The sequence below is a fragment of the Lutra lutra genome, chromosome 4 (assembly GCF_902655055.1).
Source record: "Lutra lutra chromosome 4, mLutLut1.2, whole genome shotgun sequence".
Taxonomy (NCBI): Eukaryota; Metazoa; Chordata; class Mammalia; order Carnivora; family Mustelidae; genus Lutra; species Lutra lutra.
In genome coordinates, this window is record NC_062281.1 from 161,606,051 (window position 1) to 161,633,164 (window position 27,114).

At 38.3% G+C, this 27,114-nt stretch overlaps 1 protein-coding gene across 11 annotated transcripts in view; it reads right to left on the reverse strand.

The window, feature by feature from the left end:
- Window positions 1–27,114, reverse strand: part of MAST2 (microtubule associated serine/threonine kinase 2) — a 208,642-nt gene that overhangs the window by 159,006 nt on the left and 22,522 nt on the right. For all 11 annotated transcript variants that reach the window (XM_047725738.1, XM_047725735.1, XM_047725734.1 and 8 more), the window contains exons 2-3: window positions 21,298–21,445; window positions 16,749–16,891 (exon numbers count right to left, since the gene is read on the reverse strand). In XM_047725738.1, the coding sequence (XP_047581694.1) occupies window positions 16,749–16,891; window positions 21,298–21,445 (291 nt within the window). The remainder of the gene's footprint in view (window positions 1–16,748; window positions 16,892–21,297; window positions 21,446–27,114) is intronic.

The window sequence follows — 27,114 nt, forward strand, 5'->3', positions numbered from 1 at the left end:
TCTGTACCCCAAAATGTAGGATTATTATGAACTATATCAGAAGGTTCCCTTGCCCTCTTCTGTCCAGTTGGATTCAGCCAACAGGTAGCACCAACAAAAGGTCCGAGAAAGAAAAGAGGATAACAGAGAAATTAGGGGGCAATTTATTTTCCTGAGGTGGTTCCTAGAGGGTCAAGTTAGGCTGGCTGCATCCCACTACCACAAGTTATGCCAATTATCAGGTCACCTTCTACATAAACAGCCCCTCTAACTCCCAGGTTCGAAGAATCAGTTCCTCCCCTCACCCTTTCAGGGTTAGTAACAGTACCGACTTGCTATTAAGCAGAAGGTACTATACGTATGTTGCCATTTCAGTATACCCCACCCATATCCCTTTATTAAAATGTCATAATTTGCCCGTTCTGTTTGCTGCCAGGACCCTAATATGTGGAATATAATTAAATGTATTTTTCTCTTTACTTGCCTACTCTAAAGAACAGAAAATCCTTTCTATTCATAGAAAATATTATGTAATCAAAACCAAATTCTCCCTATATGTAATCCTGATCAAAGTCTTCAATATCCAGGGACGCCTGGGTGGCTCAGTGGGTTAAGCCACTGCCTTCGGCTCAGGTCATGATCCTGGGGTCCTGGGATCAAGTCCCGCATCGGGCTCCTTGCTCGGCAGGGAGCCTGCTTCCTCCTCTCTCTCTGCCTGCCTCTCTGCCTGCTTGTATGTACTCTCTCTCTCTGACAAATAAATAAAATCTTTAAAAAAAAAAAAAAAGTCTTCAATATCCAAACAGAAAATCAGTAAATCCAGGGGAGGGGCACCTGGGTGGCTCAGTGTTAAGTGTCTGCCTTAGGCTCAGGTTATGATCCCAGGGTTCTGGGATCTAGCCCCATATTGGCTCCCTGCTCAGCAGGAAGTCTGCTTCTCCCTCTCCCACTCCCCCTGCTTATATTCCCTTTTTCACCCTCTCTCTCTGTCAAATAAATACATCAATCAATCAATCAATCAATTCAGGGTGGAGGAATGCAATTCAAATAATCCAACCTGCCAAAGACTTTCCCCTCCATTTACTTACAAGTCTTAAAATAGACTTCAGAGTCAGAACTTGTCCTGAATGCCTGCTCTAACATTCACTTAATGTCCTACAGCAAAGTATTTAACTGTTCTGTTCAGTGTTTTATTCCAGGCACCTAGTATAGTGTTGATACATAGCAGGTACTTCATAAATATTTGTGGAATAAATGGACAAATGAACATACCTCTCAAATATCTCCAATAAACCTACCCTGTCTACATAAAAGAATAATGTACCAATATCCGTACTTCTCAATCTTTCCTCAGCATTCTTAAATAAACCTATGATAGCAGTACATGACATTAATAATACATTTAAAAGACTTTCTGTACAAGATTTAAAACAAAAACAAAACAAAACCTATAGCTTTTAACTGGTAGTTTAACAATACCATTTTTTTACATATGTGATATTTTATGAAACACTTGCAAAAACATTCTGTCATGTATTCTAAACCTCAACAAATTCTACAAGAGGTCTTTCAATAGTCCCAATAAACCAGTTTAAGTAAAAAATAATAATAATAATAATTTTAAATGTCTTTTAAAAATATGAAGCCCACTATTTTTTAAGGTTATATACCTTAAATTCTCTAATAATTTATAAATTATTGCAGAAGATATGATAAAAATGTTTAACAAATCCAAGTTAAAATTCAGCTCTGAATTTGTTCAGGAAAATAACTGGTCTGTTCTTTTGCTTCTTTCTTAAAGATGTTTGTGAGAACAAGCAACAAAGCTGCTAATGTCCTATTCAATCTTATGAAAATCTCTCAATTTTTAATATCAAATCTCTTATGAAATATTACTTTGAAAAGACACTAGGTGGCATTAGAAACATGTTCCTCTTACAAAAAAGAAGAAACTAAGACTGCAAAAGACAGCAATTCTCAAATTGACAGTGAATGATCTAAACTCCTATAAATCTTACTAAGTTGAATACTTCACTATTTTGCTCTTTCACATATAAATTTTTCATGCTCTCCTACATTCCTTTTTGTTCTCTGTACTCTTTTGCATGATTTAACCCACAGCTTCTAAATCCCTATCAATAGCTCTAAAACTGATCTCCTTTACTCTAGGTGTTTATTTCTAACTCTTAAAAGGTTATCTAACAAGTGGATATCCGCATTCAAAAGAATAAAACTGCACCCCTCTATTTCACACCATATACAAAAACTAATTCAAAATGGATCTGTGAAGTAAATATCAAGATAAAACCATAAAACTCTTAGGAGAAAGCATAGGAGTATTATCTTCATGACCCAGGATCTGGCAATGTATTCTTAAGATGGGAGACCAAAAGCACGAGCAAAAGAAGAAAAAAATAGACTTCACCAAAATTTTAAAATTTTATACATCAAAATATACTATTAAGAAGTGAAAAGAAAATACAGAATGGGAGAAATATTGCAAATCAACATCTGATAAGGATCTAGTATCCAGAATATATAAAGAACTCTTACAACTCAACAAAATTTTTTTTTTAATATTTTATTTATTTATTTGACAGAGATAGATCACAAGTAGGCAGAGAGGCAGGCAGACAGAGAGAGGGAGAAGCAGGCTCCCCGCTGAGCAGAGAGCCTGATGCGGGCTCAATCCCAGGACCTGAGATCATGACCTGAGCCGAAGGCAGAGGCTTAACCCTCTGAGCCACCCAGGTGCCCCACAACAACAAAATTTTTAAACGGGCAGAGTACTTGAACAGACATTTCTCCTAAAAATACATGTAAATGGTTAAAAAAGCACATTAAAAAAGATGCTCAACATCATAGTCATCAGGGAAAGCAAATCAAATGAGATACCACTTCCTATCCACCAAGATAGTATAATAAAAGATAACAATTTTTTAAAATGGAAAATAAGTGTTGGCAACTGGTAGAGAAACTGGAATCCTTGCACATTGCTGTGATGATGTAAAATGGTATAGCAACAATATCCCAATTTCTTAACAAGTTAAAGATAGAATTATCATACGACCCCTCAATTTCCACCCCCTAGATTTAAACCCCAAAGAATTGAAAACAGGTACTCAAACATGTATACATACATACATGTTCACAGCAGCATTATTCACAACAGCTAAAAGGCAGAAACATTCCAAATGTCCATTAACAGATGAATGGATAAACAGTGTTAAATACATACAATGGGGGGCGCCTGGGTGGCTCAGTGGGTTAAGCCTCTGCCTTCAGCTCAGGTCATGGTCTCAGGGTCCTGGGATCGAGCCCTGCATCGGGCTCTCCGCTCAGTGGGGAGCCTGCTTCCTCCTCTCTCCCTACCTGCTTCTCTGACTACTTGTAATCTCTGTCTAATAAATAAATAAAATCTTTAAAAAAATACATACAATGGGAAATTATTCAGTCACCAAAAAAATGAAGTACTGATATATGCTAGAAGATAGGCAGACCATCCAAACATCATGTTAAGCCAAAGAAGTCAGACACAAAGGTTACATAGGGTAGGATTCCATTTATAGGGAATATCCAGAACAGATAAATCTATAGAGACAGAATGCACACTGATGGTTGCCAGAGGCCGAGTGGAAGGGGAAAGAGAAGTGCTTAATGAATAAGGGATTTTACTTAGGAGTGACAGAAATGTTTTACAAATGAATAGAGGTGGTGTTTGCACAGTACTGTGAATGTACTAAATATTCACTAACTGTTCACTTTAAAATGGCTACACTTATGTGAATTTCATCTCAATAAATTATTTATAAAAGCATACCTAGGGGTGCCTCGTGGCTCAGTAGGCTAAGCATCTGCCTTCAGCTCAGGTTTTGATCCCAGAGTCCTAGGATCTGGCTGCCATCAAGCTCCCTGCTAGGTGGGGAGCCAGCTTCTCCCTCTCCTCCTCATTTGTGCTATCTCTGTCACTATCTCCATCTCACTCTCTCAAAGGAATTAATAAAATCTTTCAAATAAATAAAATAAATAAATGGGTATCTATACCATATGACCGATCATCAATATGCTAAGAATCAGACTCATTAATTTCCTCTCCAAGTTTGTTCCTTTTCCTACATACCCAATTTCAATGAAAGGTACCACAATCTGGGGCGCCTGGGTGGCTCAGTGGGTTACAGCCTCTGCCTTTGGCTCAGGTCATGATCCCGGTGTCCTGGGATCGAGCCCCACATCAGGCTCTCTGCTCATCAGGGAGCCTGCTTCCTCCTCTCTCTCTGCCTGCCTCTCTGCCTACTTGTGATCTCTGTCAAATAAATAAATAAAATCTTAAAAAAAAAAAAAAAAAGGTACCACAATCTAACCCTCAGTTATAAATGAATTTATTCTTATTTCCTGATTCTATCTAATCCAGCAGTTTCCCATGAGTATAACCTGTATTATAAATAACTGCTTCTATTACTATTTAAGGTACCTAAAGGCATGCAAATAAAGAATAACATTTAGTTCATACTTATGACAAATCTGGCACTATGTCATTTTACATGGATTGTCTCACTTTATCCTAACAACTCTATGAGAAAGCCCTATAATTATTTTGGTTTTAAAGATGAGAACACAGATGATTAAAGTTCAGTGACTTCCCTAGGTTTATATGATTACTAAGTGGCAGGATAAGAACATGGAGTATAGGCCTACAGCTTTAGCTAGTATTACGTCCTTTGTAAAGTAGAAGCATTCATAATCATTTCATTCAAATATATTTTCTTGAGTAGGAGTAAAAAAAGTAGAATTAATGGGTAAGCCCATAGGAGTTATTCGCAAGTATTACTTATCATGATTTCTGGATTTGTATCTCCAAAGGAGGTAGGGATATTTTTTGAAAATCCAAACAACAAAACCAATTATCTCTTTAATGGTTTAACAATGTTACATGATGCTCTCCCATTTCACCTTATTATAAATGCACTTCATTTTGTCTCTATCCCATTAAAAATTAATATTCAATGGCAAAAAATTTTTTTATAGTCAGATTTTTTTTCCATCTTATGACTTGTGCTACTTTTTGTACTCTAAGAATATTTACCTCACCCAAAATCAAAGACCTTCTCTTGTGTTTTCTTATACATGTTTTATTATCTTCTCCATTTCAAGTTAATTTTTGTATATAACATGAGGCAAAGGTCAAAGTTCTTTTTTTTTCCCCATGTAAACTGCTCCAGCAACATTTGTTGAAAAGGCTGTATTTTTTCCTACTTAATTACTTTGGCACATTTACCTATTTCTGGACTTTATATTCTGTTCCAGTGATCTACATGTCTATCCTTATATTGATATCACACTGTCTGGCTAACTGTACTTTTATAGAAAGTCATAAAATTGGGTGAAGTGATTCCTCTAAATTTTTTTTTTTTTTTTAGATTTATTTGAGAGAGACGGTGAGAGAGAGAGAGAGAGAAAGAGCATGAGCAGGGGAAAAGAGGGAGAGGGAGAAGCAGGATCCCCACCAAGCCAGGAGCCTGATGTGGGGCTCGATCCCAGAAACCCAAGATCATGACCCAAGCCAAAGGCAGATGCCCAACCAACTGAGCTAGCCAGGTGCTCTGAAGTTATTCCTCTAAGTCTCGTCTTCTTTTTCAACATTTTAGTTATTCTAGGCCCTTTGCATTTCAATATAAATTTGAAATCATCTTGTCACTTTCTGAAAAAGACTGGGTTTTTATTTTAATAGAATTGCACTGAATCTATAAATCAATAGGGAGAATTTACATCTTGATATCAAGAGTTCTAATCCATTAACATACTATATCACTTTATTCATTTAAGTCTTCTTTAATTTTTCTCAGTAATTTTTTTTTAAGATTTTATTTATTTATTTGACAGAGAGAGAGATCACAAGTAGGCAGAGAGGCAGCCAGGGGGGAGGGGGAAGTAGGCTCCCCACCGAGCGGAGAGCCTGATGGGGGGCCCAATCCCAGGACCCTGAGATCATGACCTGAGCCAAAGGCAGAGGCTTAACCCACTGAGCCACCCAGGCGCCCCTCAGTAATGTTTTATAGTTAAAATGTACTGGTCTTACAAAGGAGTTCTTAAGTTGATATTTACTTGTTACATATTTTAAGCTATTGTAAATAGTAGTGATTTTTAAAATTTCAATTTCTTTCATTGCTGGTATGGAGAAATACAATGGACTTTTGCTTTTTTCTATATATAAATTTTTGTATACAACACCGATAAGAAAATGAAAACGTGAGCCACAAACAGGGAGAAAATATTTAAAAGCATATTATCTGATATACAACTAGTATCAGAATAAACAAAGAACTCTTAAGACTCAGTAATAAGACAAACAGCTTAAAATTTTTTAACTGACAAAAGATTTGAACAGATACCTCATCACAGAAGATATATGAATGGCAAGTCAACACACACACACACAAATAATTCGACCTTAATAGCCATCAGAGATACAAATTAAAATCACAATTAAATACCCCTACACACCCATTAGGATGGCTACGATTAAATTAATAATACGTAATACTGACAATGATGTGAAGCAAATGTTAGTGGAAATGCAAAAATGCCACTTTAGAAAACAGTTTGGCAGTTTCTTATATAGATTAACATACGCTTACCATATATCCCAGCAATCTCATTTCCAGGTATTTATCAAGAAGAAATGAAAGCATAAGCCCACACAAATACCTGCACACAAACTTTCATAGGAGCTTTCTCAGTAACAAGCAAAAACTAGAAAGAATCCAAATGATCATCAGCTAATGAATGGACAAAGTCTGATTATACCCATGGCAAAGGAATGCTTTCAGCAATTAAAAAAAAAAAGAAAAGAACTGCTGATACTGAAAACAATGTGAGCGAATCTCAAAACCATTATACTAAGTAAAAGAACTCCAGACACAAAAGATTACATACTATATGATCCCATTTACAGGAGATTTTGCAAAAGGCAAAAATCACAACGATAGAGAACAGATCAGTGGTAGCCAAGGGCTGGGGCTGGGGAAGGGAACAGACTGCAAACAAGAGAAGGGAATATTTTGGGGTGACAGATATTTCAATACCCTGATTTTCTACACCATATCATGTTTTGGTGATAGTGACACAATTATATACATCTGGGAAAGTTCATCAAATTGTACACTTAAAATGGGTGAACTTTATCCTGAGGTAAATGATACCTCAATACAACTGATTACAATACAGATACAGAGATCTTCAAGTCTCACAGCAGAAAATGCAAAGCTACAGCTACAGAATGGCATGACTAAAAGGGGAAGTTGCTGAGTTTAGAATCTCTCTGTCACATAAAAGTGGGTAAAACAAAAATTTGTGGGTATTGCTCCTTGAAGTTATTATATGATAATTAAAGAATAATCATGTCCATCAAAAGATGAATGGAGGGGCGCCTGGGTGGCTCAGTGGGTTAAAGCCTCTGCCTTCGGCTCAGGTCATGATCCCAGCCAGGGTCCTGAGATCGAGCCCCGCATCGGGCTCTCTGCTCAGCGGGGAGCCTGCTTCCTCCTCTCTCTCTCTCTCTGCCTGCCTCTCAGCCTATCTCTATCTGTCAAATAAATAAATAAAATCTTAAAAAAAAAATGAATGGATAAAAGAGATGTAGTATATAGATACAATGGAATATTACTCAGCCATCAAAAAGAATGAAATCTTGCCGTATGCAACAATGTGGATGGAATTAGAGGGTGTTATGCTAAGCAAAATAAGTCAATCAGAGAAAGACAAATACCATATGATTTTACTCACATGTGGAATTTAAGAAACAAAACAGATGAGCATGGGGAAGGGAAGGAAAAATAAAATAAGATGAAAACAGAGAGGGAGACAAACCATAAGAGACTCTTAACTACAGGAAACAAACTGAGGGATGCTGGAGGGGAGGTTGGGGGAGTGTAAGTGGGATGGACACTAAGGAGGGCACTTGATGTAATGAGCACTGAGTGTTATATGCAACTGATCAATCACTAAATTCTACCCTTGAAACTAATAATACACTATATGTTAATTAAATTTACATTAAATTTTTTTTAATCACAAAGATCTAAAAATGAATAAAGCTTAAGCATATTTCAAATGCTTAAGATAAAAAGAATGTTATGAGAAGGTTCTAAGTAGTACCATGGATTTTTAATTCCTTTAAAAGTGTAGCCCATATATGCCTACCTCAAGAAAGTTCTGAGCTATTATTAAATTAAAAATACAATAATAGTTGTGCCTAGGTGGTTCAGTCATTTGGGCATTTGACTTTTTTTTAAGATTTTATTTATTTATTTGAGAGAGAGGGAAAGCACAGAGGGAGAAGGAGAAGCAGAGAGAGCTGAGCAGGGCACTAATGTGGGACTCGATCCCAGGACTCTGAGATCATGACCCAATCCAAAGGCACACATGTAACCAACTGAACCACCCAGGTGCCCCAAGGGCATCAGACTCTTGGTTCCAGCTTGAGTCATGACTGAGCCTCTGCATTGGGCTCCACGCTCAGCACCAAGTCTGTTTGAGATTCTCTCCCTCTCCTGCTGTCCTTCCCCTCCCCCCCCTCAAATAAATAAATCTTAAAATAATTTTTTAAAATATAATAATAATGAAAACTTTAAATAATCAAAGTCATTAAACACCCACTAGAATGACTTTAATTTTTTTTTAAAAATAACAAATTTTAGTGAAGATGTAGAGAAACGGGAACTCTCATACATTGCTGGTGGGAATACAAAATGATTTTCAATGCAGCCATTGTGGAAAACAGGTTAGTGGTGCCTCAAAAAGTTAAACACAGAATTACCATGATTCAGCAATTCCACTCCTAGTTATATATCCAAAAGAATTTAAACCGAGAACTCAACTACAAGGTAGATATACCTCAAAAACGTTATGCTAAATGAAACAGACCACAAATTACATGATTCCCTTTATATGAACTATCCAGATTAGGTAATCCATAGAGACAGAATGCAGATTGGTAGGTGCCAAGGATGGGATGAAGGTGGAATGGAGAGTGACTGCTTAATGGTTAGAGGTTTTTCTCTTAGGGTATATAATGTCTTCGAACTTAACTCCAAAGTTCAATCTGGTGTTGAGCTCTCGTTCTTTAAATCTTACTTTTTTCTCTTAAATCTCATTTGCTGGTTCTTCTTGAGCCATCATTTCTGTTTTGGAGGTTCTGACTGAATGTATTCAACATAGAAAATGTGCCATCAGCATATGTGATTTCTTCATTAAAGAAGCATTCTTCATTAAAGAAGTTGATGAAAATGATTATTAAGGGGCGCCTGGGTGGCTCAGTGGGTTAAAGCCTCTGCCTTCAGCTCAGGTCATGATCCCAGGGTCCTGGGATCGAGCCCCGCATCGGGCTTTCTGCTCGGCAGAGAGCCTGCTTCCCTTTCTCTCTCTCTGCCTATCTCTCTGGCTACTTGTGATCTCTGTCAAATAAATAAATAAATAATCTTAAAAAAAAAAAAAAAGATTATTAAGGACAAGAATAGAGATCTGTGTGACATCATTTTAGGCTGGTACTGACACATTAAAAAAAAAATCAACCTTCTTCTGCAGACGTTATACTTCAAACAAGTATTAATCCAACCAGCTGTAACATTAGCAAAGATATTCCAAAAAGTTCTTTACTCACTTAATAAGAAATTATACATTGCTTACTATGTGCCACATATAATGCTACATGTAGACAGATGGACAGAGTCATTCTTTGCAAATGATCATTACTATTGTTAAAAAGAAAGCCACAGACTCAAAATGGCATCCCTTAGGTTAAGCCTAAAGTCAGAAAGACAATACCTAACCTAACTGTAGTTTCGATCGCCAACAATATAACCTTTAACCCATCTAAAGGATTTTCCCAGTCAATACTAGGAAATTTACTAATAGACCCCTCCTCCCCTTAAGAGGGCAACCTTGCCTAAATAATGCATTCCTGGGGCGCCTGGGTGGTTCAGTGGGTTAAAGCCTCTGCTTTAGGTTCTGACTGAATGTATTCAACATGGAAAATGTGCCATCAGCATATGTGATAAGCATTCCTTCTATGTGTTTATTAAAGAAGTTGATGAAAATGATTATTAAGGGGCGCCTGGGTGGCTCAGTGCGTTAAAGCCTCTGCCTTCGGCTCAGGTCATGATCCCAGGGGCCTGGGATCGAGCCCCCCATCGGGCTCTCTGCTCAGCGGGGAGCCTGCTTCCTCCTCTCTCTCTCTCTGCTTGCCTCTCTGCCTACTTGTGATCTCTGTCAAATAAATAAATAAAATCTTTAAAAAAAGTTTAAAAAAAAATCTCAAAAGCAAAAATAAGCAAAATAAGTCAATCAGAGAAAGACAAATACTGTATGAGTACTGTACATGTGGAGAATCAGTCAAATCCTACCAGTTAAAAGATTCTTGGGATTCACAGTCCTCCTCCTAAAATGCCAATATTCAGTACTATTCACTGCTTAGGTCACCCTTTTTTTTTTTTTTTTAAAGATTTTATTTATTTATTTGACAGACAGAGATCACAAGTAGACAGAGAGGCAGGCAGAGAGAGAGAGAGAGAGAGGGAAGCAGGCTCCCTGCTGAGCAGAGAGCCCGATGCGGGCCTCGATCCCAGGACCCTGAGATCATGACCTGAGCCGAAGGCAGCGGCTTAACCCACTGAGCCACCCAGGCGCCCTTAGGTCACCCTTTATACTGAGACATACATTACTTGAATCCAACATTCTGATTTCCAAGAAAAAGCATCCAAGCCTAATCCTTCCAACTGCAATCTCTGTGTCTAGTTTCTCATTACCTATTTGTTAATCTCAATGAAAACTCATCCACTCAATAATTATTATTATACATTATAATAACCATTATAGGATGGTTAAACATTGGTGCTGCATAAATATTAGCCAAATGAAAAAACTGGAAGACAAAGCTAAAAGAAGGTTACTCAGTTAAAGGTATTGTAGAAGCACTGTGTGGTAATAGATGGGAGCTGCTCTTAAGGTGAACACAGCACAACATACAGACTTGTGGAATCACTATGTTATACACCTGAAACTAACATAACATTGTGTGTCAACTATACTTCAATTAAAAAAAAAAAAACTAAAGAAAGAATAGACGTGATCAATTTGTCTTTGAATAAGACTTTAGAGTGTGGGGCGCCTGGGTGGCTCAGTGGGTTAAAGCCTCTGCCTTCGGCTCAGGTCATGATCCCAGCCAGGGTCCTGGGATCGAGCCCCGAATCGGGCTCTCTGCTCAGCGGGGAGCCTGCTTCCTCCTCTCTCTCTCTCTGCCTGCCTCTCTGCCTACTGTGATCTCTGTCAAATAAATAAATAAAATCTTAAAAAAAAAAAAAAAAAAAAAGACTTTAGAGTGAAAAAAGGCCTGGAAAGGAAGAAAACTGAATACGGTGTTCACATAATAAGGGCGCTACAATGATCTCAGCAAAAAGACTGTAATTATGGCTTAGAATGGGCTACAACTGTGGTGAAAAACATGTAGACACCTGGAGATGTTGCGCGCTAACACTTTCTGGGTGACTGGGTGGGGAGGGGAGGAAGGATAGAGGAGGAGTCAAAGAGTTCCAGGTGTTGGGGCACCTGGGTGACTCAGTGGGCTAAAGCCTCTGCCTTCAGCTTGGGTCATGATCTCAGGGTCCTCGGATGGAGCCCTGCATCAGGCTCTCTGCTCAGCAGGGAGCCTGCTTCCTCCTTTCTCCCTCTCTGCTTGCCTCTCTGCCTACTTGTGATCTCTGTCTGTCAAATAAATTTTAAACATCTTTAAAAAAGAAAAAAAAAGAGTTCCAGGTCTCTGGCTTTCAGCTACTGGGTGGATAATAGTGCTAATTAACAAGGCAGGGAACAGCCAAGGAAGAACTGGTTTAGGGGAACATAAAGGCAGAATAAGCAGATGGAGTCTTGGGGCACCTGGGCAGCTCAGTTGGTTAAGCGTCTGCCTTGGGCTCAAGTCATGATCCTGGGATCCTGGGATGGAGCCCCAAGTCGGGCTCTCTGCTCAGTAGGGAAACTGCCTCTCCCTCTCCCCCTCCCTCTGTCTGTGCATTGACTCACACTCTCTCTCTCTCTCTCAAATAGATAAAAAAGATTTTTTAAAAACAAAGTTAACAAGTGTAAAAAGCTAAAACAGATGGAGTCTTAGACATGATGATATAGTTCAGTGGATTCATGTCAGAAATAAAAAGAGACAAAAAAAAAAGAAAGAACGAGACAAAGCTCAAAGTTTTAGATATTACTTAACATATTCATGAGAAAGCAAAGCAGAAATTAAGTTTATTTGAAAGATGTGAAAAAAAAGGCTCAAATAAGTCTAGTCTTTACTCAAATTTAGACAGCTAAGTATCAGATACATCCTGGTCTTCCAAGTTCTAATCCAAAGGTGTTTCTCCCGTGCCACTTTTAACACTAGATTTTCAATTGCATATGAATTGCATATGAATTTTTTTTTAAAGACAAAGTTATCTCGGACAAGATGTCATCTAAGTTTTTTCCCACCTGGGAGCATACAATATAATGACTGTATAATCCTTTTTATAAGAACATGCACCGGAAGCCACTAATTAGAATCATGGTTTCTATATATATGGGGGAAATAGGTCTTCAGAGAAATCCTCTCACCAGATACTAAGAAATGAGGGATAAGTCTAAAAATCTCTTCATAAACACCTACCATGTGGATGGCCTCAAAATGAAAATATTTGCAGGGGGCCTGTATAGTGTAGTTGGTTAAGTGCTGACTCTTGGTTTGGATACAGGGCCTGATCTCAGGGTCATTAGATGGAGTCCTGTATGAGGCTCCATGTTCAGCACCATGGGGCTTCTTAAGATACTCTCTCCCTTTCCCTCTGTAACCCCCTTTAAAAAATAAATAGGGGTGCCTGGGTGGTTCAATCGGTTAAGCAACTGACTCTTGCTTTCAGCTCAAGTGATGATCTCTCAGCAGTGAGATGGAGCCCCATGTCAGGCTCCACCTCAGCATGGAGTCTGCTTTGGATTCTCTCTCCCTCTCCTTCGCTTCCCACCCCCCACTGCTCATGCCCACCCCTCATGCACACAGGCTCTCAAATGAAAAAATAAAATAAAATAAATAAGATCTTTTAAAAAAAAAAAGAAAGAAAGAAAGAAAGAAAGAAAAGAAAATATTTGCTACATTAAGCTTTTGATTATCCATTCTCCAGATTCTGGTCAAGTCTAACCTCCAGCAAACTTATCTCCCTAATAATTACACCCAAGAATAATTATTCTTGTCCCCTTTTAGTTATGTTTTAAGTCATAATCGACAGTTCATTAAATGTTAAAATTAGTTGTTACATATGACTCCTGTTGACCCAGAAATTCCTTGGAGGCTGGGTCTATGTAGCAATAAGTCTATTAAGAATGAGGATACAAAAAAAAACAAAAACAAAAACAAAAAAAAAAGAGAGAGAGAATACATGGTAGGAGAGATTCTTCAGGAATGTCACAGCCAGAAGCTGGGATGGCAGCACCCAGTTATATTCCAGTGTGGGGATAACTCAAAGCAGGAAAATATATTCAATACTAACCAGCAAATGTGCCACATAAAAAATCCCTGGAAAGGAGAATGGAAAGGGAGGAACTAGCCTAAAGTTACCATAGATAAGTGAATAGCTCAGGAAAGAAAGGCACAGGAGAAAACAAAAGGCAGATACTTGGGAGTAGAAAACTAAATACAAGTCTAAAGAAATAATTCTTTTGTAAATCCATATACAAAATAGATAAATAAATAGATAAATAAATCAACTTTCTAAATGGGCAAAAAACAGGAAGACATTTCTTCAAGAAAGTTTGCAAACAGCCAATAATCACATTAAAAGATACTCAATGTCATTAGTCATTAGGAAAATGTGAGTCAAAACCACAAGATACCACTTCAGACCCAGTATGATTGCTAAAATCAAAGACAGACAATAGTAAATATTAGTGAGGATGTAAAGAAATCAAAACCCTCAGACACTGCTGGTAGGAATGTAAAATGGCACAGCCACTTTGGAAAACAGTCTGGTGACTCCTCAAAATGTTAAACACAGAGTTACCATACAACCCAACAATCCTACTCCTAAGTATATACCCAAGAAAAATGAAAACATGTCCACAGAAGAATCTTTAAACAAATGTTCATAGATGCATTATTCATCACTGTCAAAAGGTAGCAACAACCCAAATATCCATCAGCTGACAGAAAAATGTGGTATACCCATACAATGGAATATTATTTTATTCAATGATAAAAAGGAAGTACTTTCATGCTACAGTGTAGACAGACCTTAAAAACATCATGCTAACTGAAAGAAGCCAGTCACAAAAGGCCACATATTCTATGAGTCAATTTATATGAAATGTACAGAATACGCAAATGCACAGAGGCAGAAAGGAGATTAATGGTTACATAGGGCTGGAGGGATGGGAGGACAAAGAGTGACAGCAAAAGGGTATAGGGATCCTTTCTGAAGTGATAAAAATGTTCTAAAACTGACTGTACTGGGGCACCTGGATGGTTCAGTCATTAAATGTCTGTCTTCAGCTCAGGTCATGATCCCAGAGTCCTGGGATTGAGCCCAACATCAGGCTCCTTGCTCGACGGGAAGCCTGCTTCTCCCCCTCCCACTCCCCCTGCTTGTGTTCCCTCTCTCATTATCTTTCTCCCTCTATCAAGTAAATAAACAAATAAAATCTTTAAAACTGACTATAGTGACAGCTCCATATATCTGTGAATATACTAAAAATCATTTAATAGTACAGTAACTGGGTAAATTGTGTCTTACATAAATTATATCTCAATAAACTTTTAAAAAGAAAAAGGAATTCAAGAATATTCACTTTGGTTGGCCTATGCTAGGACTCCAGCAACCTCAGTCCAGGAATTCCCTCTGAAACAACATCTTAAAAATAAAACATTCAGCTTTATTTTAGTGGCAATTAATTCTCAAAAGGGTGCATGTTAGAACTAGTTATAATGTTTTAAAGAAAATACAGATCCCTAGGACCAGCCCAGTCCCATTGGATCAACATCTCTATGATGCAGGGAGCCTGGCTGGCTCATTTAGTAGAATGTAACTCTTGATCTCAGGGGTTGTGAATTTGAGCCCCAGTATGGGTGTAGAGATTACTTTTTTTTTAAGGTTTTATTTATTTGAGAGAGAAAAAGAGAGCACGAACAGGGGGAGGGGCAGAGGGAGAAGCAGACTCCCCGACACAGGACTCAACCCCAGAACTCTGGGATCATGACCTGAACCAAAGGCAGATGCTTAACTGATTGAGTCACCCAGGAGCCCCAAGAGATTACTTTAAAATCTAAATTAATCAATCTCTATGATAGGGTACATAGATCTATATATATTTATTTTTATATTCCAGAGGTTAAAAGGAAGAAGATGTGGGGTTTTAATGGACATGCTGAGAACAAGGAGATTTGAATATAAAAAATCCCATAAAAATATAAGACTTTAGAGTGAAAAGTAAGATATTATTATTAAATTGATCTTAAATTTCTTGGATCTGATAATATACTATGGTTAAGAGATTGTCCTTGGTCTTACAAAAAATAATTAAGGGTGAAGTATCATAAGAGGAAAAAAAATACATATATACACACAGATAAAGCAAATGTGGCAAAATGTGAGTTACAACCAAATTGACCCATTTAAGTAAATTTATGTGGATATTCACTGTATTTGAAATTTTCAACATAAAAGGTTAAAGAGTGGGAAAATTCCTGATTCTTCCTGTGGCCTAAGAGTCACAAACTTCAGATCATAAGGAAATCTTCTGACCCAAAAATTAACCTCCCACCTGCTATAAAGAAGACTCTTTTCCCTATCCCCACTTCCCAGAATGGACAAATGAACAAAGCTTTCTTATCTATACATGCCAACCCAAAAGATTTATAATCCTAAAGAATAGATGAGATTATATTTTAATGGGAACAAGCTTCTGTTACTGTACCCTGAAAATTACTTGTGTGCCTTGTCCTTTAGGAAGAATGTGAGATAAGCAGGAAGTCAAAGGACACCTTCAATAGAAAGGCAGAGGTATTGAGGATAAAAGTGTAGAAGATGCAATTACAGGCAGAAAACAACCTGCCAAGACTACACAGCTTAACCTTTGTTAGATTCTATCTATCATACAAATCCTAAAAGGCTTGTTCTTGCATCCAGTATATACCGAACTGCCCACTATCTTATCCTCATATACTAAATATGTGTATCACAGAACTATACACAGAAGCAACATAACTTCACAAGGTTGAGAATCCTATCTATTGCAAAGCTCTTTCCCATAGAGCGCCCGGGTGGCTCAGTCAGTTAAGCATCTGCCTTCGGCTCAGGTCATGATCCCAGGGTCCTGGGATCAAGCCCTGCATCAGGCTCACTGTGCAAGGAACCTACTTCTTCTTCTCCTTCCCCTCTTGTGCTCTCTCGCTATCTCAGTCTCTCTCAAATAAATAAATAAAATCTTAAAAAAAGAAGAAAAGAAAAGAAAGAAGAAAGCTCTTTCCCAGAAAATGTATTCGTTCAATCAACCACACTAAGTCTTTTTCTTGACTCTCCATACCTAATCAGTACAGTAACCGCATGAAAGCAATCAGAATATATTCAATTAAATCCATTCTTTTTCTATACTTTACTTTGAAAAATTAAACTATCAAAATCCTAAAAAGAAAAATAATAAATGTGGCCATGGCAATCAAGAATTTGTTCACAGAGCAAGGGACAGTCTTTACCAACACTTACCAAGCCAGCAGTAAGAGAAGGAGCAGATTGTCCAAGGGACTGGTTCCTCATTCGAACCAGGTTTGATGCTTCTCCTGAAGACTGCCAAGTCACCTGTCCCACACTGCTATGTACACTGCTGGACAAGGGGAGCAGCTGCTTACCTTCAAACACAAAGTTTGGAAAATATACTTGTAATTATTTATTAATGAATGAATGAAAATATACAATGATATCAAGTGGATAAAAGTACAGTGATCCAAAATAGGGGCGCCTGGGTGGCTCAGTGGGTTAAAGCCTCTGCCTTCGGCTCAGGTCATGATCCCAGGGTCCTGGGATCGAGCCCTACATCAGGCTCTCTGCACAGCAGGGAGCCTGCTTCCTCCTCTCTCTCTGCCTGCCCCTCTGCCTACTTGTGATCTCTGTCAAATAAATAAATAAATAATCTTAAAAAAAAAAAAAAAGGTACAGTGATCCAAAATAAAATGAAGTTCTGCCATATTCATTTTAGAATCTGTAGCCCTTTAAAAAATTCCAGCTATCTTGGTGGAAAGGAGAATTGTAAATAGAGTACTGAAATTGAATTAACTATTTTAAATTCTCTAATATCCATCACCATGCCAGCACCCAACCTAGCAGGCTTTCTCCAGTCCCTTCCATGCAACTTAAGTTTCTCACCAACTCAATGCAACATGAGTGGAGTTGGCAGTTTCTCCTAGATAAGTTTGGCCCTCAGGTTTTCAGAAGATGAACAAGGAATCTATAATGCTCTGGCCAGACTTCATGTGTTCAGTCCAGGTTGACTGACTGCCTTAATCCCAAAGACTACAAGAGAGTCACTTACAAAAGACAGAGTACCTAGAATTGCAATGACTTTCTAATTGAGGTGCAAGTCCTATTTCAATCTCTTCCTTCATAATGTTCCTTAACACTGCTGCTAGTGATTTTACCAAAACAAACGTGATATCATTCCCTGCCCTAAAAACACTTCTTGTGACTCCCTACTGTTCAAAATTAGCCAAACGTTAAAAAAAAAAAAAAACTAAAGAGATCCTCCTCCATAAATCCAGATTATCTTCCTGGCCTCATCTCCTTCAACTCTTCCATACCCCTTTGCTCACTCAACTTCAATATTATGCCCTGCATTTTCACCTGGATTTATCTTGATCACCCAATTCACTTGAAAACCTTTTCCTCGGGGCTCCTGGGTGGCTCAGTGGGTTAAAGCCTAAGCTTTCGGCTCAGGTCATGATCCCAGGGTCCTGGGATCGAGCCCCGCATCGCATCCAGCTCTCTGCTCAGCAGGGAGCCTGCTTCCTCCTCTCTCTCTGCCTGCCTCTCTGCCTATTTGTGATCTCTGTCTGTCAAATAAATAAAATCTTTAAAAAAAAAAAAAAAGAAAGAAAGAAAACCTTTTCCTCTTCCTGGCAAAATCCTATTCAACATGGAAATACCCACTGTAATAAAGGTGTGAGCAAAAGGAGTTTTTAGTTTTGTTTTTGGTACAACATTCCCTTTTATTGCAAACAAAATGTGATGCAAATTATTTGGAGGGCAATTTAGCAAAACTGACTAAAATTTTAATTTGAATATGTTTGGACCCAGCATTCTACCTGTAGTAATGTAGTATAATGAAAAAACAAATCAGAATGCTCACCTAGCAATGCTCACCAGAATAAAACTAAAAATAACATAAACGTTTATTACAATTTAAAGAAATTACAGTATCTCTACAAAATCACATACTGAACCCATTAAAAATAATGAGGCATCTCAAAATGTAGTCAAGAGAAAAGTGTTTAACATTTCCTGTTGAGTAAAGAAAGCTGAAAGGAAGTGTATGGCATATGATATCAATTTTTATTTATTTATTTTTAAAGATTTTATTTATTTATTTGACAGACAGAGATCACAAGTAGGCAGAGAGGCAGGCAGAGAGAGAGAGAGAGCGGGGAGAAGCAGGCTTCCTGCTGAGCAGAGAGCTCGATGCAGGGCTTGATCCCAGGACCCTGGGATCAGCCCTGAGCCGAAGGCAGAGGCTTTAACCCACTGAGCCACCCAGACGCCCCTCAATTTTTATTTTAAAGAAAATGTTTGTGTATATTTACATAAATTCTTAAATGTATATTTAAAAATAATGGAGTATATATAAAAAGTATACATATATAAAGGGTATATAGAGAGTATATATATATATAAAGTATATATAAAGGTTGGAGGAAGGGAGACAGAAGTAAACATTAAGAACTTTTTTTTTAAGATTTTATTTAATTATTTGTCAGAGAGAGAGAGCGTGCTCACACAAGCAGGCAGAGCGGCAGGCAGAGGCAGAGAGAGAAGCAGGCTCCCTGCCAAGCAAGGAGCTAGACACAGGGCTCGATCCCAGGACCCTGGGATCATGACCCGAGCTGAAGGCAGCAGCTTAACCAACTAAGCCACCCAGGCGCCCCTAAGAAGAACTTTTCACTTTAACATAATGTGGTCTTTGAACTCAAATTTTTTATTACTGGCATATTTACTTTTTTAAATCAGAAAAATGCAATGTTTTTTAAAAATCTAGTTATCTTCCAAGTCTGTGTGTAAATGTATGCTTTACCAGAAAGTCTTCCCACAAAACCCTCTACAAATAATAGTTCCCTACTGAAAACTTCCATTAAGACCAGAGTAGAGACAGCCTGTCCACTTTCCTTCTACAAATGTTGCTAAGTTCTCCAAATCATCTGCCTATCCTCATCTATATATGCTAGCTCCTTGACTTACCCTATACACATAAACAAAGGCTAGTATCATATTTCTATCTCCCTTCAAAATTAGGGCTTGCTGGGGAAAGAGATTTATGCACCTGCAAAAGAAACCCATTTGGACATATACTAGTCTGGCCTTGAAATGTACGAAGGATTGCCAAGAATTTGAGGAAAACAAACAACATAAAACAGAAGCAACAATATGAACAAATGGAAAAACTAGCCCTTTAGTAGAGAAATAATTCAGAAAAAAAAACTTAAAACTTCTAATTATTCTCACAGTGATTCAAGAGGTTAATATGTAAAATATTCCCTATTAAATATTGCTGAATGAGCACACGTTTTTATCTTTTGTCACCCAGGACAGTAAGTGAAAATAAAGAAGTAAAATAAACAAAGGCTATAATGAGGGAGGGGGGAGTAACTGAGGAGATGAATAAAATTTGGAGAAAACCTAAAACAGACAGATGAATCGTAACCAATGGAACTGGGCAAAGAAAGACACAAGGTGGGGCACCTGGGTGGCTCAGTGGGTTAAAGCCTCTGCCTTCGGCTCAGGTCATGATCCCAGGGTCCTGGGATCGAGCCCTGAGTCGGGCTTTCTGCTTGGCAGGGAGCCTGCTTCCCCTCCTCTCTCTCTCTGCCTGCCTCTCTGCCTACTTGTGATCTCTATCTGTCAAATAAATAAATAAAACCTTAAAAAAAAAAAAAAAAGGAAAGAAAGAAAGACACAAGGTAAAATAAGCATAGAGGAGGCCGCAGTTAAATGGCAGTTAAATGAGACAGTAGGCTACCCTACAAAATCTCAGATAAGTTCAGTACTCAGAAATGCAAGCTACCAAAGAGGACATAAAATTAAGATGTAAGGCTGAACTCAGATTAACTGAAAATATATAAAGAATCAAACACAACCACATTCCCACATTGTACCACCCAGTAGCCAATAGCCAATTACTTCAAAGGATAGAAGGAATATGGCATCTCAGAGCAAAGCAATGGATTCTGGTTATTAGGTGCTCAAAAGAGTTGATTCAGAAACAAAATAAAACTTTAAAAAAATTTTAATACAAAAATCAAAATTCTATTTACTCAGATAGTATTTATAAGGTTATTACCTTATAATACCTCCTTAAAAGAAGAACAGAATACTATGAAAGCAAAAAATGGCTCTATGTGATTAAGTGCCTGGCAAAATAACAATTTCAATCAAAGAGTGAAAAGATAAAGCCAAGGGAATACTCCTGAAAGGGGACAAAAATAAGAAGAAATTTAAAACTGGAAAGGAATACAGGAGGATTTTATTTTCTTCTCTACTATCCTTTTGGCTGAGACCAGTGGATTCTTTAATAGTGTACTGATTGCTTAAAATTATGTCACATTTTAATTGTTTCCTATTTGGACGATGACTTCCTTGTATCATTTCTTCCCCTTGAATTTTTTAAAGACTTTTCTATGGGGAAGGTGGGGAGGCACTGTAGGCTTTGGAATAGATTTTGAAAATAGGAAAAAGAAAATCAAAAAAAGCAAAGGATCTGAGGTCCACAGAATAAGAAGACAGCAAAAGTCAAATTCGAAAAGAAAAACCAGTGATAGTCGTCAACTACGAAATATCTAGCAGGTTGAGGCTACCATTCAGATATGTCATGAGGAAATAGTAAAGAGAGGAAGATGGCCTTACCCATAAGTGTTCTATACAAGACTACCACCAGAGAAGAAGGTGTCAAGATGCCAAGTCAGTTGATATACCCTTAAATATAAGTGATATATACTTGAATGTGTGGACAACACAGTTGTACATTTCTTAAAAAACAAAATTAGATACTCACCTGACAGCGAACTGGCCAGGCTTCCTCTTCGCAACTTACAGTCATCCTGACTAAGTTGTCGTTGGAGTTTAGCTTTTCCGGTGGATGAAAATATGTCAGGATTACTGAGCTTCCTAAAAAGCAGGGGACTAAGTCCAGCTATCACATCCTTTAAAGAAAAAAAAAAAGGTAAAATAGAAGTCTGTAATGTCTTTTCTAAAAGTGTAAGGACTTTATATCAAACATCTCTACAACATTCATTGCAGTTAAAAAGTGCCAGCATGGGGCGCCTTGGTGGCTCAGTGGGTTAAGCCTCTGCCTTCGGCTCAGGTCATGGTCTCAGGGTCCTGATATTGAACCCCGCATCAGGCTCTCTGCTCGGCAGTGAGCCTGCTTACCCCTCTCTCTGCCTGCCTCTCTGCCTACTTGTGATCTCTCTCTCTCTGTCAAATAAATAAATAAAATCTTTTAAAAAAAAAAAAAAAGGGCCAGCATTTTATACTTTCTGCTCAACAGCTAAAGCTAGAAACATACTTCTTAGTAAAAGCTTTTTGGGTATGCTATGAAGGCTGTGGGACATTGATTATAAAATGCCAAAGGGGCACCTGGTGACTCAGTCGGTTGAACATACAAATCTTAGTTTCTTTTTTTAGATTTTATTTATTTATTTGACAGACAGAGATCACAAGTAGGCAGAGAGGCAGGCAGAGAGAGAGGAAGGGAAGCCGACTCCCTGCTGAGCAGAGAGCCCCACTCCGGGCTCGATCCCAGGACCCTGGGATCATGACCTGAGCCAAAGGCAGAGGCTTTAACCCACTGAGCCACCCAGGCACCCCCAACTCTTAGTTTTGACTCAGGTCTTGATCTCAGAGTCATGGGATCAAGCCCCAAGTCAGGCTCCGCACTCAGCAGAGAATCTGTTTGAGATTCTCTCTCCCTTCTCCTCTGACCCTCTCCCACCCTCTCCCTCTCTTACCCCCTCAAAAAAGAAAAGTAAAAAATAAGTCTTTTTCCATAAAGAGTACATGTCTAGTTATGTTTATTTACTTTTCTCCTTCTGTTCACTCTTCCTATATCTAGTTTAAAAAAGCATATTTTCATTTTTAAAAAATCATAAATGGCAGAACTTCCTTTACTAACTCTTATACAAAGTTAGAAATGCCTCTATCATTCAATTAATGCTAAAATAAAATGTAGAGCTTTCTTTATAGGTCTATAATAAGAGCTAAATACATTTCAATGAAAAAGCATGAAGTACTCTGGAGAAAATGCAGACAATATGAAACATTGAAAGGGTCTCCCTTTTGCCTTTATTTTAATCCAGTTCATCCAAATCCATCACAATGCCTGCTCCTCTTCACTCTAAGCAATGTTCAACATATCATCAAGATTCAGACATTCTGGGGGCACTTGGATGGCTCAAGTCAGCATCATGATCAGGTCACAATCCCAGGGTCCTGGGATAGAGCCTCACACCAGGGAGCCTGCTTCTCCCTCTCCTCCCAGCTTGTGCTCTCTCTAGCTATCCCTGTCACTATCTGTCTCTTTCTCTCTCAAATAAATAAATAAAATCTTTTAAAAAAATTCATACATTTTGAAGCACTCACTCACCTAATTGGTGACTAAACTATTTTGAAAAAAATAAGGCAAATGAGACATATTTTTCATATTTCAATGAAGGAAGCTATAACAAACACAGACAAGTTGCACATCTAAGTGATATGGACAGTACAAAGACAAAAATGAGAAACTTAAAAAGAAATAACTAAAATCTAGGTTTCCTGCCGTGTGAAGGACAAGACTCGGGTAACTAGTAAAAGCCACAGGGGGAAAAAATGGGAAAATGCCAGCCTCCTTAAGATTTAAGGGAAAAAAAAACAAAAAACAAAAAACCCTCTAAGATCATATGGTGTGACTGATGGGTTCAAAAACATGGGAAAGTGCCAATATTGGTTGGTAGTGGCTATCCAGAATATAATTTATATAAGCCCAAGGGGAAAAAGAAAAGTTAAAGAAAAATAACAGAAGAAACAAGGAAACAGTATTTTTTAAATTGGTACTAAATGAGGGCACCTGGATGGCTCAGTGGGTTAGCTCAGTGGGCTGAGCTAAATAAAGTGCCTTTAGCTCAGGTCATGATCTCAGGGTCCAGGGATCAAGCCCCACATCAGGTTCTTTGCTCAGCAGGGAGCCTGCTTCCCCCTCTCTCTCTGCCTGCCTCTCTGCCTACTTGTGATCTCTCTGTCAAATAAATAAAATCTTTTAAAATAAATAAATAAATAGATTGGTAGTAGATGGATAAAATGATAAGGAGGGATATTTAGGCACTGAATCATTAAAGCAAATGATATGTCAAGATAGCTGTAACAGTGAGCAGGGAGGTGGAATTGGAAGGCGTAGCTAATACAGAAAGAAGGCAGTAAGAGAGCAGTCTACATTCCCACCATTTGGTGTGTCAAGAATGAAATTGTACCTATGAATCAAGGACAAATCATGGAAGGAAGCCAGGTTTGGGCACTAATGCTGATAACCCACCAAAAAGGGCTGGCCATTCACACAGGCAACACCCTCAGCAACCAGCTTTCGGTGGAAGAAAATAAGGAAGCCCTGAAAGATATCAAGCATTGAAATAATATCTCAGATGAAGACAATATGGAGAAGGAAAGGTCTCATCCTCAAAATAAATTACAAATGAGCTACATCAGAGAGCCGGCACTGGAGTGCCTGCTACCGTGTATGGATGAGCAATTAGTCTTAGCCAGAAAAGGAGCAACCACCAATATAGGACTAGATCACTATCAATTAAAAGAAAGCCCTATCCTTTTCAATCATCCTATTTCCTATAACATACCAAAAGAAAAAAAGCTAGAAAACAGAAAAGTAAAAGAAAATCATGCTCCTTCTTATTCTAAGTCTCACCTGTCAAAACCTTGCAAAGGGAAGAAAATAGTAGTTAAATTGGATATGAAATTTTTTTTTAAAGATTTTATTTATTTGACAGAGAGAGATCACAAGTAGGCAGAGAGGCAAGCAGAGAGAGAGAGAGAGGGAGGGAGGAGGAAGGAGGCTCCCCGCCTAGCAGAGAGCCTGATGCGGAACTCGATCCCAGGACCCCGAGATCATGACCTGGGCCGAAGGCAGAGGCTTAACCCACTGAGCCATCCAGGCAGCCCTGGATATGAAATTTAACTTTTAAATTAGTATTTTTAAAAGATTTTATTTATTTCTTTGAGAGAGAGAGAATTCTGGCTTTTTTTTTTTCTTTGTTATGTTATGATAGGAAATAGGATGATTGAAAAGGATAAGACTTTCTCTTAATTGGTAGAGATCTAGTCCTGTGTTGGTGGTGGTTGTTGATCCTTTTGTGACTAAGACTAATTGCTCATCCATACACTCTGTAGCTTATTGCTTTCTCTTTTAATTCAGAGTACTGAGTTGTGGCTATTTTGCCTATTGCCCTGGGAGACCTCACAAAGATTCGCTCTCTGTGTCTTGGCTCAGAACCACCTCCCTCCTCCACAATACCAAAGCAAATCTCGTTAACTTTACCCAGAAAGCTATGTTGTGCTTACACTGCACCTGTGCTATTAAGGATAGGATTCAAAATAAAGGATTCACAGCTGAAACCTGGAGTCTACACTCAAAGACTAAAAACTTGGATTAACTCTCATTAGGAGTTGCCTTACCTACCTTCACCTACCAAAGACTTGGTAGGTGAAAAGAATTCTGTACCTTGTGGCAGATTCTTCCTGATCTACCCTATCAAGAGTCAAACCCAGGTGCCACACTAATCAAAGTCCATCCTCTTAATCCATAACAAAAAAATCTTTGCTTATCTATACGTATGTATATATATATACACACATATATAAACATGAACTTTGACCCATACCTCAAGCATATCAAAAACAGACAAAAATTAAATGGATCATAAATCAAGCTATAAAATCTAAAAGTATAAAACTTCAGAAGAAAATACAACAGTAGATTTTTGTTACTTTGAGAGTTCTTAGATAAGATACAAAACATAAGTTTAAAAAGAACAAATTTATAAATTAGACTTTATCAAATTTAAAAACTACTACTCTTAAAAAGATACTGTTAAAAAATGAAAACAAATCACACACAAGGAAAAATTACTTGCAAAACACATGTGAGAAAGGACTGGCATTCAGTATATAGAGAGATCTTTCAAAATTCAATAAGAAAACACAAGCCAATAAAAAACATGAACGAAAGACTGAAAAGACACTTAAACAAGAGGCAACTATGGCAAATGAACACATAAAACCATCCTCAACATCATTTATCATTAGGGAAACAAAAAGTAAAATCAAATGAGAGATTAAAAAAAAAATCAAATGAGAGGCAAAAAGAAAAACAAAACCCCACAGCTGCAAGCTAACATCTCCCCACAGAAACAACTGAAAAAGCACGAAGAAAATGTCAGAACCACCTTTGTCAAAATTCTGGGAAATAGTCAAAGGTTTACAGCCAAGAAAATGCTGAACCAAGAAGTCAATTTGAAAATAGCAGGAAAGCGGGGCACCTGGTTGGCTCCACTGGTTGGGTGTTGGGACTCTTGGTTTCAGCTCAGGTCATGATCTCAAGGTTGAAGGATCCAGTCCCACTTTGGGCTCTGCACTCACCAGGGAGCCTGCTATAGATTCTCTCTCCCTTTCTGTCTCCCTCTACCCCGCTCATGCACACACATGCGCTCACTCTCTCTCTAAAATAAATCAATAAATCTTAAAAAAAAATAAACTATTATTTTGATAAGAGGACAGCTTTGCGGCATTTTCACTTGCCCTTGCCCACCCACTCCTAGATATGGTCTGCAGATGTCAACTGGTGTTTCCAGTGCAGGACCCTGACCCCTGGTTCCAAAAGGAACACAACAGACCTTTTTTGCAAATTATTGTTTATATCTATTCCAACTTGTCTGGGGCTACCTGAAGGACTGACACAAGGCATACCTTGATTTCACCTAACTCTGAATCTGTTCATGATAGAAAAGCAGAAGGTATTGCTCAAAAACACTGTGAAAAGATCCAACCACCCACAGCAACCTGGGCCAAAAGATTATAAATGAGACATAAAATAAGCTGCCTAAAACCTGGGAGGAAAAGAGAAGAATTTCTTTGGGAAATTAGGGCAATTAAAAATACCTGTGTGTATAGGCTAAAAACCCAAGGCAGGGACACCTGGCTGGCTCAGCAGGAAGAGCATGGGCTTTTGAGCTCAGGATCCTGAGTTTGAGCCCCATGTTAGGTGTAGAGATTAAATAAATAAAGTTGGGGGGTGGGGAGGAAGCAAGCCCTGGGCAAAATGAATGCTCAGGGAAGACCTGAAAAGATTTTAAGCTTTCATCTCAGCCTGATCTCTAGTCTGGCGAAGCAGAGTCCATCTGCAAAAACCCTGGAGGAGGTATGTTTGTTTAGCTACTGGTGATCAAGGAAGTCTCCATCAAAACACAAGCTAAAAACAGAGACTTCAGGGACGCCTGGGTGGCTCAGTTGGTTGGACGACTGCCTTCGGCTCAGGTCATGATCCCGGAGTCCTGGGATCGAGTCCCGCATCGGGCTCCCAGCTCCATGGGGAGTCTGCTTCTCCCTCTGACCTTCTCCTCGCTCATGCTCTCTCTCACTGTCTCTCTCTCAAATAAATAAATAAAATCTTTAAAAAAATAAAAAAAAAAAAAAAAACAGAGACTTCAGCACCACACAGAGCAAGGAATTCAATTTCTAGGGGGGAAAAAAAAGTTGGGAAAACTCACTAGATAAATGCACAACTACAGCCTTCAACAATCAAAAAACGACAAACTTAGAGAAAGGCGAG